At 48.4% G+C, this 16,701-nt stretch overlaps 1 protein-coding gene across 1 annotated transcript in view; it reads right to left on the minus strand.

The window, feature by feature from the left end:
* The window catches only part of IQCK (IQ motif containing K), an 82,546-nt gene that overhangs the window by 27,249 nt on the left and 38,596 nt on the right, over positions 1 to 16,701 (minus strand). Inside the window, exon 7 of the mRNA XM_036492970.2 lies at positions 11,024 to 11,108. Within this exon, the coding sequence (XP_036348863.2) occupies positions 11,024 to 11,108 (85 nt within the window). The remainder of the gene's footprint in view (positions 1 to 11,023; positions 11,109 to 16,701) is intronic.

Consider the following 16,701-nt stretch of genomic DNA (forward strand, 5'->3'; position numbering starts at 1 on the left):
TAGTGGCATTAGCATTCTTTAGAATGCAAGTTCTCAGAGCCCCATTCCAGGAACCTGCCCACTCAGCTGCTCTGGGACTGGGCTAATAGGCGAAAGATTGAGGACCACTGAGTGCTACTCTGCTCCAGGTGAATCACATCTCTCCAGACCCCTGCCCCCTGCAAATGCTGCTGCTCTTCCCGTGAAATGAGGGTGCCTGTGTCTCCTCTCTTGAATCAAGGGGAGCTTAGCAGGCTGACTTGGGCTGAGTGAGGGAGGGACACTGAAGAGCGAATGTGCAAGTCCCCCAGTCCAGGCCTCACGAAGGCTGCGGCTGCTGCTTTCACCTCTTCGCGTTTTTGCCATCATTTGAGCCAGGTGGTCTGGCCCGCTGGCAGGGTAAGAGGTCACGTGGACCAGAACGGAAGTGCCCCTGCCGGCTCCACACCAACGCCAGCGCTGACTGCCAGACCCAGGAGTGAGGTTGGCTCTGCACCCTCCTGCCTTGCTGACTCACCAGCTGGACACAGCCACTCAGGTAAGATGGGCAGAGGGTCTGCCCAGCTCCCTGGAGACTCTTGAAAAACAGCTATGGTTTTTAAGTCACCATCTCTCAGGGTGGTTAATTCCACAGAGGGGGCTGAACTACTGTTGTGTAGTTCATGGTGAGCTTTACGTTGACGAGGCACTGGTCACCTCTGAAAAAAAAGAGGGCTCTGCGAGGTTGGGAACTGGACTGGTATTCCCACCAGATGGGGTTCTAGGTATGTCACCTGCAGGCTTACCTCCTAGACATTGCCCTGTACGGTCAAGGCAGGGCAGCTGCTTAAAGGGCCACATTTCTCCCCTATATTCTGCTGTCACCATCCAAAAAACTTAGTCTTTTAAGATTTATTTATTTGAGGAGCTGGCATTTTGGCATAACAGGTAAAGCTGCTGCCGGTGACACCAATATTCCATAAGGGCTCTGGTTTGCGTCCTAGCTGCTGCTCCACCTTCTAATGTAGCTCCTGCTAATGGCCTAGAAAAAGAAGTGGAAAATGGCTCGAGTGCTTGGGCCCCTGCCAGCCATGTGAGAGGCCCAGGTGAAGCTGCCAGCTTCAGCCTGGCCAAGCCCTGGCCATTGTGGCCATCTGGGGAGTGAACCAGCAGATGGAAGATCTGCCTCTCTTTGTCTCTCTCCCTTTCTCTCCTTCCCTCTCTTTCTCTCTCTCCCCCCCTCCTCCCTCTCCCCCCCTCCTCCCCCTCTCTCTCCCCCCCTCCTCCCCCTCTCTCTCCCCCCCTCCTCCCCCTCTCTCTCCCCCCCTCCTCCCCCTCTCTCTCCACCCCTCTCTCTCCCCCTCTCCCCTCTCTCTCTCCCCCTCTCCCCCTCTCCCTCTCTCCATCCCCCCTTCTGTTGCCCACTGTCCCTTCTCCTCCTCCATCTCCCTCCCCCTCCCCTCCCCTCCCTACTCTGGCCCTCCCCCTGCTCTCTCTATAACTCTGACTTTCAAAAAACAGTTTAAAAATTTTGTTTGAAAGGCAAAGTGATAGGGAGGGATGTGGAGAGAGATTTCTTCCACTTGCTGGTTCATTTCTCAAATGGCTGCAACAGCTAAGGCTGGCCCATGTTGAAGCCAGGAGGCTTGAACTCTATCCAGGGGCCCAAGGACTTAAACCATCTTCCACTGCTATCCTGGGCACATTAACAGGGAGATGCACATCGAAGCAGCCGGGACTTGAATTGGCAATCATTCTGGGGCACTGGATTTGCAGAAGGCAGCTTAGCTGACTACACCACAGCAATAGCCCCCAGGAATTCTTAATCACCCTTAATAAGGAGCCCTGCATTCTCATTTTGCAGAGGAATGACTATCAGCCGCATCTTCCCGACAAGGAAAAGCAAGTGCAGAAAAAGTGAATTCAAGGCTCTCAATGCCCTGAGCCCCAGCATGCTAACTGCTGGGACAAGCCCTGTGGGAGCCATAGGGTTACAGCTGGAGTTTGCTTCATCGCACACCATGAGCAGGTAGAGAGGGGGTTTTGCTGACAGCCTGTCTAGTTGAGAACATTTTCCAGGCATGGTGAGGCCAACACACCCACAACTAGAATCGGGAGCATATTTAAATAACCACAGGGACAAGCAGGAGAACAGAGGTCTAACCCCGGGAAAAAATCAGACCACAACAGAAGAGCACAAGCCGACTGTTTTTATTGCCGTGGTGGCCTAGTTCAGGCTGCTGGGTGGCCTTGAAATTGCCCTGAGAACTAGGCCTCGAGACTGGCCCTGGAAACCAGGCACTTTTCATTCTAGGGGATAGCTGGAATCACGCTGGGCACGGACAAAAGCTTTTGGGATGAGCACAAGGATTTTTTTTTTTTTTTTTTTGGAGGGGGGAAACTAGGTTTGGGTTTAAAAAAAAAAAAAAAGGAATTTAAAAAAACTGTAAAGGAACACAACCAGGAAGTGACTAGCCATGCATATGTAGGGGGGGTGAATGCACACATCAGATTGAGTCTAAAAAGCTAACAATTACACGGCTTTAACCACATGCCAGGCCCTATGCTAAGCACCGCATGTGCGCTACCTAACACTCCTACATAATCCTATGGGAACAGCAGTGTTCATCTGCACTTGATAGGAAAGAAAACTGAAGTTCAAACAACTTTGATGGCTCACCAAAGCCAAATCATAGCTTCCCATTTGCCTAGGCCCCCTGCTCCCAAAACTTCAGCAAGAAAAGGCTCAACAGGGTGGCATGGTGGTGATGGCTGGGTGGCAATCCTACTAAGATGCAGGTTGGGAATGGCCAGGATGTAGGTATCCTGTCAGTGTCCCTGCTTCTGCCTTTTTCCCCCTGCCACCTGCTTTCTCTACTTCAACCTGAGTTACTGTGCTGCTTTCCACTGCTGCATAACAAACAACCCCGGAGACATGGCAGCTAGAAACAACAGTTTCAGAGCTCAGGGAGTCAAGGAAAGGGTGAGCTGGGTGTGCTGGCTCCAGATTTCTGGAGACTATTAGCAGGGCAGCGGGGTCTGCCATCAGCTAAAGTCCCCACTGAGCAGGGTGGGAAGGGACCAGTTCCAAGATGCCTTGCCCCCAAGGCTGTGGGTGGGGAGTTCTTCATTTTCTCTTCATTATAGCCTAATCTTAGAGGTGGCGCATCATTATTGTATTCTGTTGATCGCTCATAATGCCCCCTCAGTACGAGGCAGGAAAATTTCAGGGCATGGAATCAGGGAATCACTGTGTGTGGATGTTGGCTACCACACCCTAAGATAAGTCAGTTGGGTCACATAACTCTTCTCTCCAAAACCTTATTGCTGCTTCTCATAGAAGTCAGAAGAAAATCCACAGTTCCAACATCCAGATGGACATTCACATTTGACGCTGCAGGGCCTGGTCCCTGACTATTCATTCTCTCCCCTCCCCTCCCCTCCTCTCCACCCCCTAGTTTGCTATGGTAAAGAGATTCTGTTTATTTGAAAGGCAAACGGACAGAAAGCCATCTACTGGTTTACTCCCTAGATGGTTTCAACAGCCAGAACTGAGTGAGTCAGAAGCCAGAAGTTCAAGTTAGGTCTCCCATGAGGGTTGGCAGGGCACTTGGGCCATCTTTTGTTGCTCTCCCAGGTGCATTAGAAGGAGCTGGATTGGAAACAGTAGCCAGGACTTGACCTGGTGCTCCTGACCTGGAATGCTGGTGTTACAGACAACAGCCTGACCTGCATCCCAATGCCACCCCCTTCCCCATCCTCCTAGTTCAATTAAGTCAACTTCACTGACTCTTTGGCTCCTTCATTGTATTTAGCACTAACTCAGCTCTGCAGTCCCTTGCAGGTGCTTTTGCCCTCGGCCTAGAACGACCCTCCACGTCTCCTCACAGAGCACCTGGAGGCTGCCCCTGACCACACTCCTGGAATGAATAGCAACCTCTGCTGTTCTTGAGCCCTTGGGTTTGCTTTCTTTGATTTTGTGGTAGATGATCACTTCACAAGGAGGAGGAGACTTCCCTGCCCCATGGGTGTTGAACTTGGCCATTCAATTTGCTTTAGCCATTGAGATGGCCAAATGACATGTGCCGATTCCCAGCCAAGGCCTTAAGATGCATGCTGTGTGCTTCACTGGTCCCTCCTGCCGTGAGAAGAGAGCACACCCTTGGTAGCCTGCTGATCACAGAAGAAAATTAGAACAACCTTAAATAGAGCTGCGTGCAGCTGAGCTCAGCCCAGGGCAGGCGGTGGCTGTTCTGCAGCCATCAGCAAGGTATCAATATATATAGTTAGCCATTCTGTTTAGGAATGGTTTTAAAGTGGCATCATTGTGATGATGGCTAACTGGTATACCTCCTGACCATTTTTAATAACCTGTTCCCATCTTTAGAAAAGATACTGCAAACTGAGTTGGAGCTTCACCTTTGAAGTATGCCCAGTGTCTAGAATGACGCCTACCTGTCACATAATACTCGATCAATACTAGCAAATGACAGTGTATGTTCTAACTGCAAAAAAGCCTATTTGCTTAACCTTGCCTTCGGATGAGCCCCTCAGATTGCAAAGTGTTAAAAAAAAAAAACCGGGTCTAGGCCACATGCCCCTGACCAGGGAAATGTGACACATACCAGGCTGCTTCCTCTTGTCTGTCAGATGCTGTTCTCTTCACCTGGGTCATACCAGCAGTCAGCCAGAAATGACAGGCCTCCCCCTTGCCTGAGCCCGGAAGGAAGGGCTGCTCCAAAGGCTGCTGGCCCACCTGGCCCTGCGGCTGTCCCCTGAGGGAGCAAAGCCAGAGAGATGGTGGCTGAGCATTCACAAAGGGAGGAAATAGAGCACCCTACCCCCACTCGCACCCCTGTTTCTGCCTGCGCAGCTGCACCAGGACCACCCCTTTCTTGGCAGGGAGGAAGGGGAAGCTGGGGGAAGGCTGTAACGCAAAACAACAACACAGGGAAGTGACAGACTCGCGAGAAAGCAGAGGCAGAGAGAAACTGAACTCGAAATAACTTACTGTTGGAGCTTTCAAAGAACACATTAACAAAAAAAAAAAATCAAGATCAACTTGGTAGTGCCATCTTAGGGCAAGTATTTGGCCCCTAGCATGTGAGTAGAAGACCCAAATTAAGGTCAAGGCTCCTGGCTGCAGCCTAAGGGAGTGAACCAGCAGGTGGTCAATATCTCTTTCTTTGCCTTTCAACTGAAAATGCATAAAAATCTCTTTAAAAGAAATTTCTGGAAATGAACACAATGATTTATATATAAATGTTTGTGTGTTACAAAGGAAAACCATTGGAAAGACACACACACACACACGCACACCCCACTACTGGCTGCTGAGGGTTTCATGTGAGCAGCAATTTGAGTGTAGGCCAGAAGCAGACTTCACCCTGGGCTTTAAGCCACTTCTGGCTGATTTGTTCTTGTTTATTATGAAGGCGTATCAATGTACAGTAATCAATACTGTAGCCGAAGACTTCGCACACAAAGATAGCTGTGTGTTTTTTTTCTCCCTCCATGTGACACTGACAAGATGCTCCTGGAGTAATGGGATGTGGCTGCAGGCTGCTGTCTGATTTCATGGTGTTCTTGGCAGGGATTCTTCTCTGCATGCTCCCAGGAGCTGCTCTGGAATGGCGTCCATAGGGACTGGCTTATGCCTGCCTGCTTCTCCTGGTGACGCTGTGGCTGATCTGCAACTGTGATGTCTTAACGCTTTTTGGGGGGAGGAGCTGGAGCCAGTAGCACTGCCCAATTCTGTTGGCATCTCCATGGTCTGGGTAGTTCTTGGCTCCACCTGTTTTCTAATGTCCCAGTTTGTTTTTCCAACATCATGTGGACGAACAATGAGGCCTCTTAATATGGCCTCTCAGATCTTTCTCCACTAGCTTAGGAAATAGAAGCTCTGGGACTTCTGAGATGAGAAAAGGGGCTGATCCTATCTTCTTACTGTCCATTATTATGACAAAATGTGACTAGGGAGCACACAATTATAAAAGTTCATGTAGCTCACAGATTCATAGGCTTAGTCTTCAAGGTCAGGTGGCTCTTGCCCCCAAAGAGCTAAGAATGGCCAGCAGACGTGTGGTGTAGTGCCCAAGCAAGAACAGGATTTAGAGGGTGAACATCTGGCCACCCCACATAGATGAATACCCTTTGTGGATGGGCCAGGGGGATTTTAAGAAAAGCCTCTTTTCCAACCTCAGCCAAGTGAACAAGGAACTCTGGAAAGAGGTCCTGGGCCTCAGAGATTAAAATATTTCTGTGGATGACTCAGGAGGATAGTGAGGGTTGAGGCCTCTGTGGTCCATAGGCATAAATGGGCCTGTCTCTTGTAGAATTCATGTGGGTTTGTTCACCTGCAGGATGAGTGTTCTCATGTTTCCTGTTGGGATTCTGCCATGGAATATTCCTCAGCAACTAGAAGGAAGTGACAACCGCCTTCACCTGATGAGGTAGGAGAATCTCCAATACATCAGGCCCAGTGAGAGGAGCCCAGCTCGCAGGCTGTGCCCTACTCCATTCCACATATATGACCTCCTATAAAAAGGTGGAACTGCAGGTGCAGGAAGCAAATCGCTGACTTCCAGGGGGCTGGTCTTGGGGGATGATGATCACAGTCGGGTAGTAGGAGGAAGGCTTAAACGGGGCTGATGCAAATATTCTATGTCATGGTTATAGGAGTGAGTTGATCGCATACATTTGTCAAAATTCAAAGACTACTTGCTTACTGCGTGCCATGAATGCCTTTAAAAAACCTTAAAATTCACAAAATGAAATGCCACTGCACCCTTACTAGCATGGCTAAAATGACTGACCAAGCGTTGATGAGGATCTGGAGCAACTGGAACTCCTGTGCATTGTTGGTGGGAATGCAGATAAAGTTTATGGAGAGGAAGAGAGGTGGGGTTTGGAGGACAGATGGAACTAAGCTTGACAGTAGACACTGGGCAACGTTGGGATTCTAGGGTTCACTGTGTTCACCAGTGTGCATGCTGACAGTGGTACAAGTTGCCTGCTTGGCAGAAGGACTATAAAGAAAGGAGAAAATGTTCATGGAATGCTTAGTACAGTGCTTGAGCTGGGGGCTCAAAAGGAGGTCTTGCTGTTCATTATGTTGTCATTTTTGTAACTAATGTCTCTAGGTTTCCCTAGAGATGGAAGGGCGCCTATCTGTGTAGCACTCTGCTTTGTTCTTGGCAAAACTCTGAATGCATGTTTGTCATACGAGAGAATGAACAAAAGAAGTCACATGCCAGTGGTGGGCATGGGGCCTCACCGCGAGTGGGCCTGCTGCAGGGAGGGAGCAGTCACTCTTGGGAGGGTTCCATTCTGAATGCACATGAGCTAATGTTTGGCTCCTCAGTGTGACATCCGGTTGTCCCCTTAGGTTGAAAAGTTCAGCAATTCCGTTCTACTTGCTCAGGGGGACTTGTAGAGGTGGTCTGCCTCCTATTGCGCTTCTAAACATTTACACAAGTGTTCAATCTCAAGTATGTGGGGTTAAAAAAAACTTGTCCAAGAAAGCCTAAAGAAAAGACCTCTTTGAATCTGAATGTTGTTGCTGGGAATGTATATAGAAGGTGGGGAATGTACTGAAACTATGTTTAGGAGCCAGCAGATGGCAAGAGGATTCCAAATCTTAGTGAAATTCCCACAAGAGCACCCTGGACAGAGATGGTTCATCAAGTTCTGAGGGGTCTGAACAGCCCCTCTGTGGGGATGGAGAGATAGCTGTGCAGCATCAAGAGGTGGAACTGGTGCTTACTGGGAGCAGTGCCCCAATTTCAGTGGCTTAATATGCTGTACCACAACCCTGGCCCTAAGTTCTCTCTCTTAGCATTCAATGCACATTTAAAATTTTATTCTTTGTATTATACAATAATTTACATCTTGTTATGACATAGGTTTAGTTTTAGTTTTTGGAAAATATTCATTGCATGAAGGTCCCGATTGCTATTAAATATTAGTTTGTACCTTTTATTCAAGCTAAAAGATGGCACACAATTTCACCAAAAAACCATTCTGATTCTGGGGCAGAATGGGAATGCTTCTAGAATGGATACAGATATACTATCCACAGTGTCCGTCCACCTCCAGCTGTCACAAGGATTTGCACACTTGTGCGCTAGGAGTTGCCAAGACCAGTTGGATTATACAGAAAACAGTGTAACCAACAAATAGCCAGGTTTCTCAAAGCCTCGCATCCCTTCAGAGCCGTGTGGCCTTGTGCAGCCCATTACACAGAGCACACAGGCCTTCCTTTTCCCTGCCCTCCATCATATCCCTGCCATCCCTCCTTCCCCTGGTGTGACTCCTGCCCCCAGCCTCTCCCTGCTCCCTCCCTTCTCTGTCCTATTGCAGTCTGCTCCTTGGACAGGCTTGCTCTACTTCTGGGAGGCCTGTGGGAGGGCCTCAAGTTGGACCCTGACTTCTCCAGATGGTGGTTTGGCACTCACAGTTCAGATTCTCTGTCAGTTCCTCTCATGGGGAAACTTAGGCAAGCATGCAGACCTAGGGAGAGAGAACTAGACTATCCATCTGCCTGTGCCGAAGTTGAAGCAGTCACAGAGGAATGCAGTGTGTACTCAAATATAACATACAAACATGTCCACCATGGAGACATCAAATCTGTAAGGCAAACTTTGTTTACTGCCAAAGAAATTCCCAATATATCATGAAGGACAGAAAGCAGGCACAAAACTGTGTATCATCACTGATAAAATGTCCTGTATATATATGTGTGTGTGTGTATATATATATATATATATATATATATAAATTCTAGAAGGATGAATTACATATTTGAGCCACAGAAGTGCGCTATGTATTTTTTTGCATTCTCCATATGTATTCCACAATTAAATAAGAGACACGTTCCAGAAAAAGTTGCTCTTTTAGAAGGATTCATTTGGAAGGCAGAGTGTCAGAGAGAGGCATCTCCCATCTACTGGTTCAATCCCTAAATGCCACCAACAGCCAAGGCTGGGTCATGCCAAAGCCAGGGATCGGGAACTCTGGGTCTCCCACATGTGGAGACTGTAGGAGAGACTGTTAATCCACTGATCTCCCAGGGCACATTAGCAGGGAGCTGGCTCAGGAGGAGAGTAGCCAGGTCTGAAATCTGTATTCTGATGTGAACTTGTCCCAGGCAGTTTAACCCTCTGAGCCATAATGCTGGCACCACGAACACAATCATTTGTCATTTCTCGGAAAGATGGAGATGGCTGTGCTGCAGAAGTATAGATGCAGAAGTGCGGGTATATGTGTGTGTGTCAATATCTTCTCTGTGTGTGCCAGGAACCAGAAGGCTAGCCATCTTTACACTGATTTTACCATCAGGACTCCAGGTTGTGACAGAAATCCTCTAGAGGATCTGTTGGCCTGACTGAAAACCGTGTCAATGGGGCCTTGCCCTTGTCTTGGTGGTCTTGGACATGTTGGAGACTACAGACTCTCCATGGGGTGGTGAGATGGTTCTTCTTGGCCTGGCACCTAGCTCACCCCAGTTCCAGGAGACTTGGCTCTCTCCCAACAATCTCAGAGAGGGTCCCGGAGAGTCTTGCTCAGCCACATTGGCGTCCCTTGGTCAGCAGCAGCAGCAGCTGATCCCAAGTCAGAGGGATGCAATGTTTAACAGTCTTAGTTTCCAAGGTGAGGCCCGGCCCTCTATAAGCTCAGCACTGGGCTTGTATCAAGCTGTTTCTCCTTGGAGGGTCCGTTGGCTATAGACACAGCATATGACAAAGTGAGTAAGAGGTATGTAGTTCCTCAGTGGTCTCTGCAAGTGGAGATGAATATCTCCATCCTTCTATTTCATATTTTGCAAGGTCACGAAAGCACTGCTAGCAGCGATCATCACCTACATCGTCCATCAGAGAATAAGGAATGATTGACGGCCACTGTGGCGTTGGTTGTCACAGTGCCTGAGAGCAGGGAGTCGCTGTTGGAAGCAGGGGGCGCTGTTGGAAGCAAGGGGCGGGTTGCTAATGTGCACTGGGTTGAGTCTCTGGGCAGAGTCAGAATAAAATAAGACAAATGGGGAACCTATTTAGACAAAATAAATATTCAATGGATTTAGCTGGTCTTTGCCTTCCTAAATCATTGAGGCAATTTCAGTCCTGGCGCTGGCGAAACTTATTGCAACCTTATTGGAGAGAGGATCTCCCAAGGGTTGCCAATTGCCTCTGGGAGGTCACAGCTGGAGAGAGCACAGAGCGTGACTAATTGCCAGTCACAGAAGCAAGGAGAGTTTTCAGAGAACCAGGTTTAATTCACAATATTGCAACATTTAATTCATAATATTCAAATAAACTCACACACACACACACACACACACACACACACACACACACAATACTTATCTCACTTGATTTTGCTTGTTCAAACAACTCCTTTACCACTACTTCCCTAGAAACATGACAAGGCTTGTCTAGAAGCACTTAGTGTCCAACAACACGCATCAGCATTTGTAAGGCTCCTGGTGAAGTCACAGCCATGGAGCTATGGGGAACGGTTGACTACAAAAAGCCTTCCCACTGCAGAACGATGTGGTTAGTTAAGACGTGTTTTCTGAGAGGCCTACCTAGTTTTGTGAAGGTGTCATATTTCTGAACTTGCTGGCAATCTGGTTATTCAGCCCTAAAAAGCAGCAGGGCTCTGACATGTGCTGCTGCAGGGGCTGAGCCCTGAGGACAGCGGTGTGGAGTGAAATACACCCCTCACAAGAGGACTGTGAACTGACTCAGCCACGTAGGGCATCTAGATTCATGGAGATGGAGTAGGATTGTTATGTCTGGCTCAGTGGGTACATTAGCAGGGATCTGATCAGCACCTATATGGGATGCCAGCGCTGTAGGCACAGGTTTAACCTGCCATGATTCAGCGCTGGTCGCCATAAATCACTCTTTGAGATGGATTCCACCCAGCACCCTATTGCCAAAGTTTGGATGTGAGCTTGACCATCCTATTGCAAATGCAGTTAACACTTTTCCCACGGGCCTCCCTAACACTCCTTTCCCGTCCAGCCACAACCACAGCCACAGCCGCAGGTGCACACAACTCTTACCAGGTAGGCTCTCCAGAAGGACTGGATGGCAATTGCTGCTTGCTCTTCCGTCAGCAGAAGGGAGAGGAGGATTGGTGGCCGTGGGCTGAAAAGCAACAAAATGGACGTTGTCTCTGAGTGTACATTCCAGGCCAATGGAGTTGAAGTGCATGCACGCTTTTAGGTCCTGTAACACTGCCTGAAACAATATGTCACTTCAAGATCTGCCCTGGTGATATTTTCCACATCATGGTGGGAGTTTGGATCATAGGTGTCACCTTTAAAGTCACAACAGTATACTCCTTTTTTCCTCCCAAATGTTTAACAGAGGCGCTGACTGACAGGTCCTGGAAATCTAACTGCCTTTCTAGGTTCCCCCCCAAAGCACAGCACAGCCATCTCTGAAAAGCGAGGGACATGACAGGCTTTGCAGATCAAGAACAAAGGGGTAACTCTGACAGAACATAGGTCACACAGAGGCTGTCCCCCAGTAGGGGAATCCCAAAAGTGACCCTGGAAATGGGCCATGCTCGGGGGCCCTGGCCCCCAAGCTCTTCATGATGACAGCTGGAAGTCACAGTAACACTGTGCAGAAAGGTTAACTAACCCGCTGTAGGTCACACACCCTGAAGATGGCCTAACCAGGGTCTGGGCCCAAACCTACCCAATCCGCCAAGCCCAGGGGTCCCTCCCTCAGGCATATTTACACCACTCATCTGAACAAGGCAAATTGCAGCTGCCCAGTCTGGCACACCAATAGCAAAGCTTAACTGGCAACAGGGCACTATTCTACAGGGTCTGGGGTTTTGATTTCCCTCTGTACTTTTCACTTAAAAAGCCAAGAGAAAAAGGACACCTTGGTTTGGGCCATAATTGCTTGAATGAATAAACGCTCTTTTGAATGATTCCAGAATCAACGAAAGGCAAGCCAGGAGGACCATGGGGTTACTGAGATCAACTCTGGCGGGTATGGCCTCGTCCCAGCCTCTGGCTTTCAGGCTGTGAGAGGAGACGGAGACTTTTATGCAGAGATAATTACACCCTGCAAAATGATAGCATTGTCAGAAACCTTTCCTAATGTCCACTTTTCCATTCTCCCTCTCTCTGCTCTGTTTTTGTGTTCACCTGCCCTTGCCTGATCTCTAGCTTTCTGGGCTGTGACGGAGCATGAGTCTCAGGCCAGACACCTGCCAAGGGAGGCCCATTGGCTCCCAGCTTTGCGCCGCAAGTGGTCCCATCCATCGACTTTATCCTCTCAGCTCAGCTCAGCTGGGTGACATCATCAAGCCATACCCCCAGGAGAATCCCCCTTTGCTGGTTAGAAAACCACCTTGGCAGTGTCTTTGAATGGAGCAGTGACATGCAGAATGTGAGTTGATGTTCGGTTCCCTTTCCCATCCCCTTCCCACTGACCTTGCAACCACGTGGCTCCCACTATGCTGGCTCCTCCCATGTGCAGTGCTCCTTCCCGCCTGCGAGCCTCTCCTAAAGGTTATTCCCCTGCCTCAGACGTTGCCTGATCCCCAACCAGGGGTACCTGTACAGTAGGACAGGCTGGAATCTATTCAAGGGCATCCCTATGCTAAAACCCAGCCCAATCCCTGCCTGTGAGGCCATGTTCCTCAGTGTGGATCTTTTTCTGATCTGCTCAAATGCACCTTAAGGCTTGTGGGAGCCTGGTGTTCCCTTCTCCAACTTCCCTTTTATGCCTTAATCTATATATTTTTAAAATAATTATTTGAAAGGCAGAGAAGGACAGAGACCTTCCATAGCTGGTTCACTCCCCAGGAGGCTGAGGAGTTGGGCCAGGCTGAAGTCAAGAGCCTGGTATTCCTTCCGGGTCTCCTGTGTTAGGAGCAGAGGCCCAAGCACTTGGGCTATCTTTTGCAGCTCTCCCAGGTGCCTTAGCAAGAGAGCTGGATCAGAAGTTGGGTAACTGGGACTTGAACCAGTGCTCTGATATGGGATATGAGCATTGCAGGCAGCAGCTTAATGTGCTGTGTCAAGATGCTAGTACCTTATTCTTCAGTGTAATTTTTTTTAAAAGTGCTTGGGCAGGTGAGAGCCCAGTGAAACTCCCTGTGATTTACCTCCCTAGTCCTTCCCCCAGTTTGGAGCTATCTGCCCCTGTGGTTATCTGATGAATTGCCCTCATCTTCTCCTGCATTGGAAGACCCACAGGGACAGAGACCCATGTCCCACAGTTGCTCCTCCGTATTCTCAGCACTTCAGGTGATGTTCAGCATGAAGTAGTTGCTCATTAAATGCTCAAGGGGAAGGTATGGTTGCCTCTGTGTGAGTTCTGAGCTATGGTGATTCAGTTAGTGCTGAAGGAGGGTGACCAGAGCATCCTGCTGAGAATGCAAACTGCCCAGGAAATGCGGGGAGTGGCCCCAAGGGAGGGACTCCAGTGCAAGTCCAGCAGCTGTTGGGTGTTACCCAGCAGGAAATGCAATTGTTTTCCCAGAAGGAAAAGAACGCAATAGGGAAGCAAAAAGCCACAGTGATAGAGCCATGTCCTCTCCTTAGTGACCTGGGCCATGTGCGCCAGCGTCGGGGCAGCTGAACAAAGTGCAGTTGTCATTGGTTTCACTGGGGAGACCTGGTGGCACCTCTGTGCTCAGCTGGCGTTTTCCTGCCTTAAGTATGTTTTTCACTGCAGGTGGCACGAAGCCTCAGATCACAGGTACTCGCATTTCACATGAGGTGGGAGGAAATGAACCAAAAAATCTCCCACACACAAGAGGGGCCAGGCCAACTCAAAAAAGAAAATCCTGACTCACTCACTCTGCATCACAATGACATCTCCGAGAAGCAAAATGAGAATCCCCCTAGGCTTGAAGGGACACCGTGCATGACATCTGATGTTCTCCTGGCTAAACAATGGAGTACTGTCTGGCTCCCAAAGCAAGACTCAGTATAAGCAAGCCCCAGTTCATTGGGCTGAATGGCACGGGATAGAATCTCCCAAGAGGAGTCCCCAGGAATGACCAGTCATCTCAGCAGCCCAGGCCCCTTTCTCTCTTTTGCAGTCTGCACAACTGCTTTTGGGGCACAAAAAGCAAAGAGATGACTGCTTATCAGCAGGGAACCAGGGAGAGGAGCAGAGCCAGACATGGCAGTCACGGCCATGGTCACAGGAGAAGGCAGCTGAACTTCTCCAGCGCCTCCATCAGACCTCAGAATCAGGCAATGTGTTCCGGCAGGCGCAACAGGATTGTGGAGCTATTTCTCGGAGTTGTGTTCTTGGTGATGCTTGTTGCTTGTATACTTCATCTCACAAGTGCAAATGAAAGACATGACCCCTGAAAAATCAATGCTGTCACTCTGGAGAAAGGGCAAAACTGTATTTTTCTGTGTGTGTCGGTATAAAAGCATGCTTGTGCTTCTGCCCCTTTGGGATGGGGAAGGAAAGAAATGCAGCACGTAAGGCAATAGAGCATGCTTACAAGACGCTAGAAGTCAGTCTCTGTCAGCTCCTCTGCCTAGTTCTAAGACAATCATGGAGACGGATCACATTCAAGCAGAATAGAATAGAAAGAAGGAACACTTGTTTGACACCAAAAAATAGTGGCTAGCATTGTGGTGTCATGCTGGTGTTGCAGACCAGCATTCCATACAGGTGCCAGCTCCTGTCCCAGCTCTTCTAATTCCCATCCAGCTCCATGCTAGGAGCCTGTGAGAAGCAGCAGAAGGCTAGGGGCCCTGCTACCCGCAAGGGAGACCTGGAAGGAACTCCTGACTTCGGCCTGGCTGTTGTGGCCACACGGGGGAGTGAACCAGCAGATGAAAGATCCCTCTCTTGGTCTCTCCCATTCTGACACTCTCTTTTACACAAATAAATCTTCCTTAAAAAGTTAAATAACTGGACACTTAAGTTTGGGAATGCAAAGTCTCTCCACTTCTCATCAGGTGTAAGATTAAGTTGTTTTCTTAGAATATGAAAGTCCTGTCTAGATGCAAAAGTCATTTATGAAGATGACCTGTGTCTAAAGCCATCATCACCGTCAAGCCTTACAATAGTATCAGTAATGTCCACTCTTGGCGTTCAACCAAGGAGACCTTACCAGTCCTTGAGTTCCATTTGTAATAGCTTCCTAAATGATGGAGTCATCATGTTCTTAAGAGCTCTGAATATTGTGGAGAAGTACAATAAATGTCTCAGGAATGGTACCTCTGGGCTTCCTACAGATGTTTGGCCTGGTAGGTAGCAGTGATGGCTCAAGTTCATGGGTTCCTGCCACTCAAGATAGGAGACATGGATTGAGTTTATGACTCTCAGCTATGGCTCTGACATAGCAGTTACAGATATTTGGAGAGTAAACCAGCTGATGGGAACTCTGTGTGTGTATGTCCTTCCTCTCTGCCTCTCAAATTTAAAAATCTGTATGATACTTCACACATTTTTGTAGAACATACTTAGACTGTGATGCTATTCAGCTTTTCTGTAACTGGTTCAGTGATGTCTCTGATGCAAATCAAGGAGAGCTACCTCCTCCTCCTCCTTTTCCCCCTGGTCCAAGGAGTGAGCCCAAGAATGGGTGATTCCTTCATCTTTGTGCCACCAACTCCCTCTCTACTTTGGTGGCTTGGATTTCTTAGAATATTTTTTTAACAAGGTAAAAGTAAGTAGGATTATAGCAGCCCAATTATGTTGAACTAGAGTCATTAAAATAGGAAAAGAACTGCTGGTAATGCAATGATATACATGCTTCATGATGACATAGAAAAAACCAACAGCAGGTCAGTTTACAGCTGTAATTTGGGAGGAGGGAAATATGTATATGCTGTTTTACCAGCTCTGTAACAACTATATGCGATATGAAAATTTCTGAGGTCACAGCTAGTGGCCAGCTCACAGGTACTACAGGTAACCAACTGAGATCTGTTGCCCCCTATTCATAATTAAAGGCGGTGCTGACTTAGAGAGATGAGAAAACAGGTCACTTCCCCATCCCACCCCCTTCCTGCCTCTTCCAACTTTCAGGGCCCTGAATTATAGGCAGTGGTAGCTGCAGCCATGGAAAAGGGGAAAGATGAATTTTCTATGCAGTGTGAGGTTGAAGGCTAAGTATTTAAAAATAAACAGGATAAATGCAAAACAGTGCAACAGAAAGTAAGAATGGGAACTTGGTACAGAAGTGGAGGTGCCACTTGGGACCCCTGCGTCCTATGTCAGAATGCCCAAGGTTCAAGTTCTGGCCCTGCTTCCGTATCCCACTTGCTGCTTATGTGCACTCTGGAAGGCAGCAGGTGATGGGTCCCTGCTACCCACGTGGGAGACAAGATTGAATTCCTTGCTCCTGCCTCTGACCCAGTCTAGCCATGGTCATCGTGGGCTTTTGAGGAAAAAGCAGCCCATAGCGATTCATCTCTCTCTCTCCTTTTCAAATGAGTTAAAAAAAAAATGCAACAAAGTGACCAGAAAGTTATATAGAATTTAGCCACAAGTTTATTTAAAATTTCTTCCCAAATGGAAGAATTTAATGTAATACACACGAGTGGTTGGTTGGTAGGGGGAATCCTTGTATACTTTTATTTCCACTAAGTTGTGATGCACAATAGCATACCATTTTTGGAAACAGTTGCCATTCAGCCAGGTGCTCAGACTTGAAATCTCCAAGTCATCCTTGACTGACCTCTAATCCCTCAACAAAGCTCCTTGGTCCCAACCTCAAAATACATCCTTTGTCCATCTC

This window comes from Ochotona princeps, chromosome 24 (genome assembly GCF_030435755.1).
Source record: "Ochotona princeps isolate mOchPri1 chromosome 24, mOchPri1.hap1, whole genome shotgun sequence".
In the NCBI taxonomy this organism is placed as follows: domain Eukaryota; kingdom Metazoa; phylum Chordata; class Mammalia; order Lagomorpha; family Ochotonidae; genus Ochotona; species Ochotona princeps.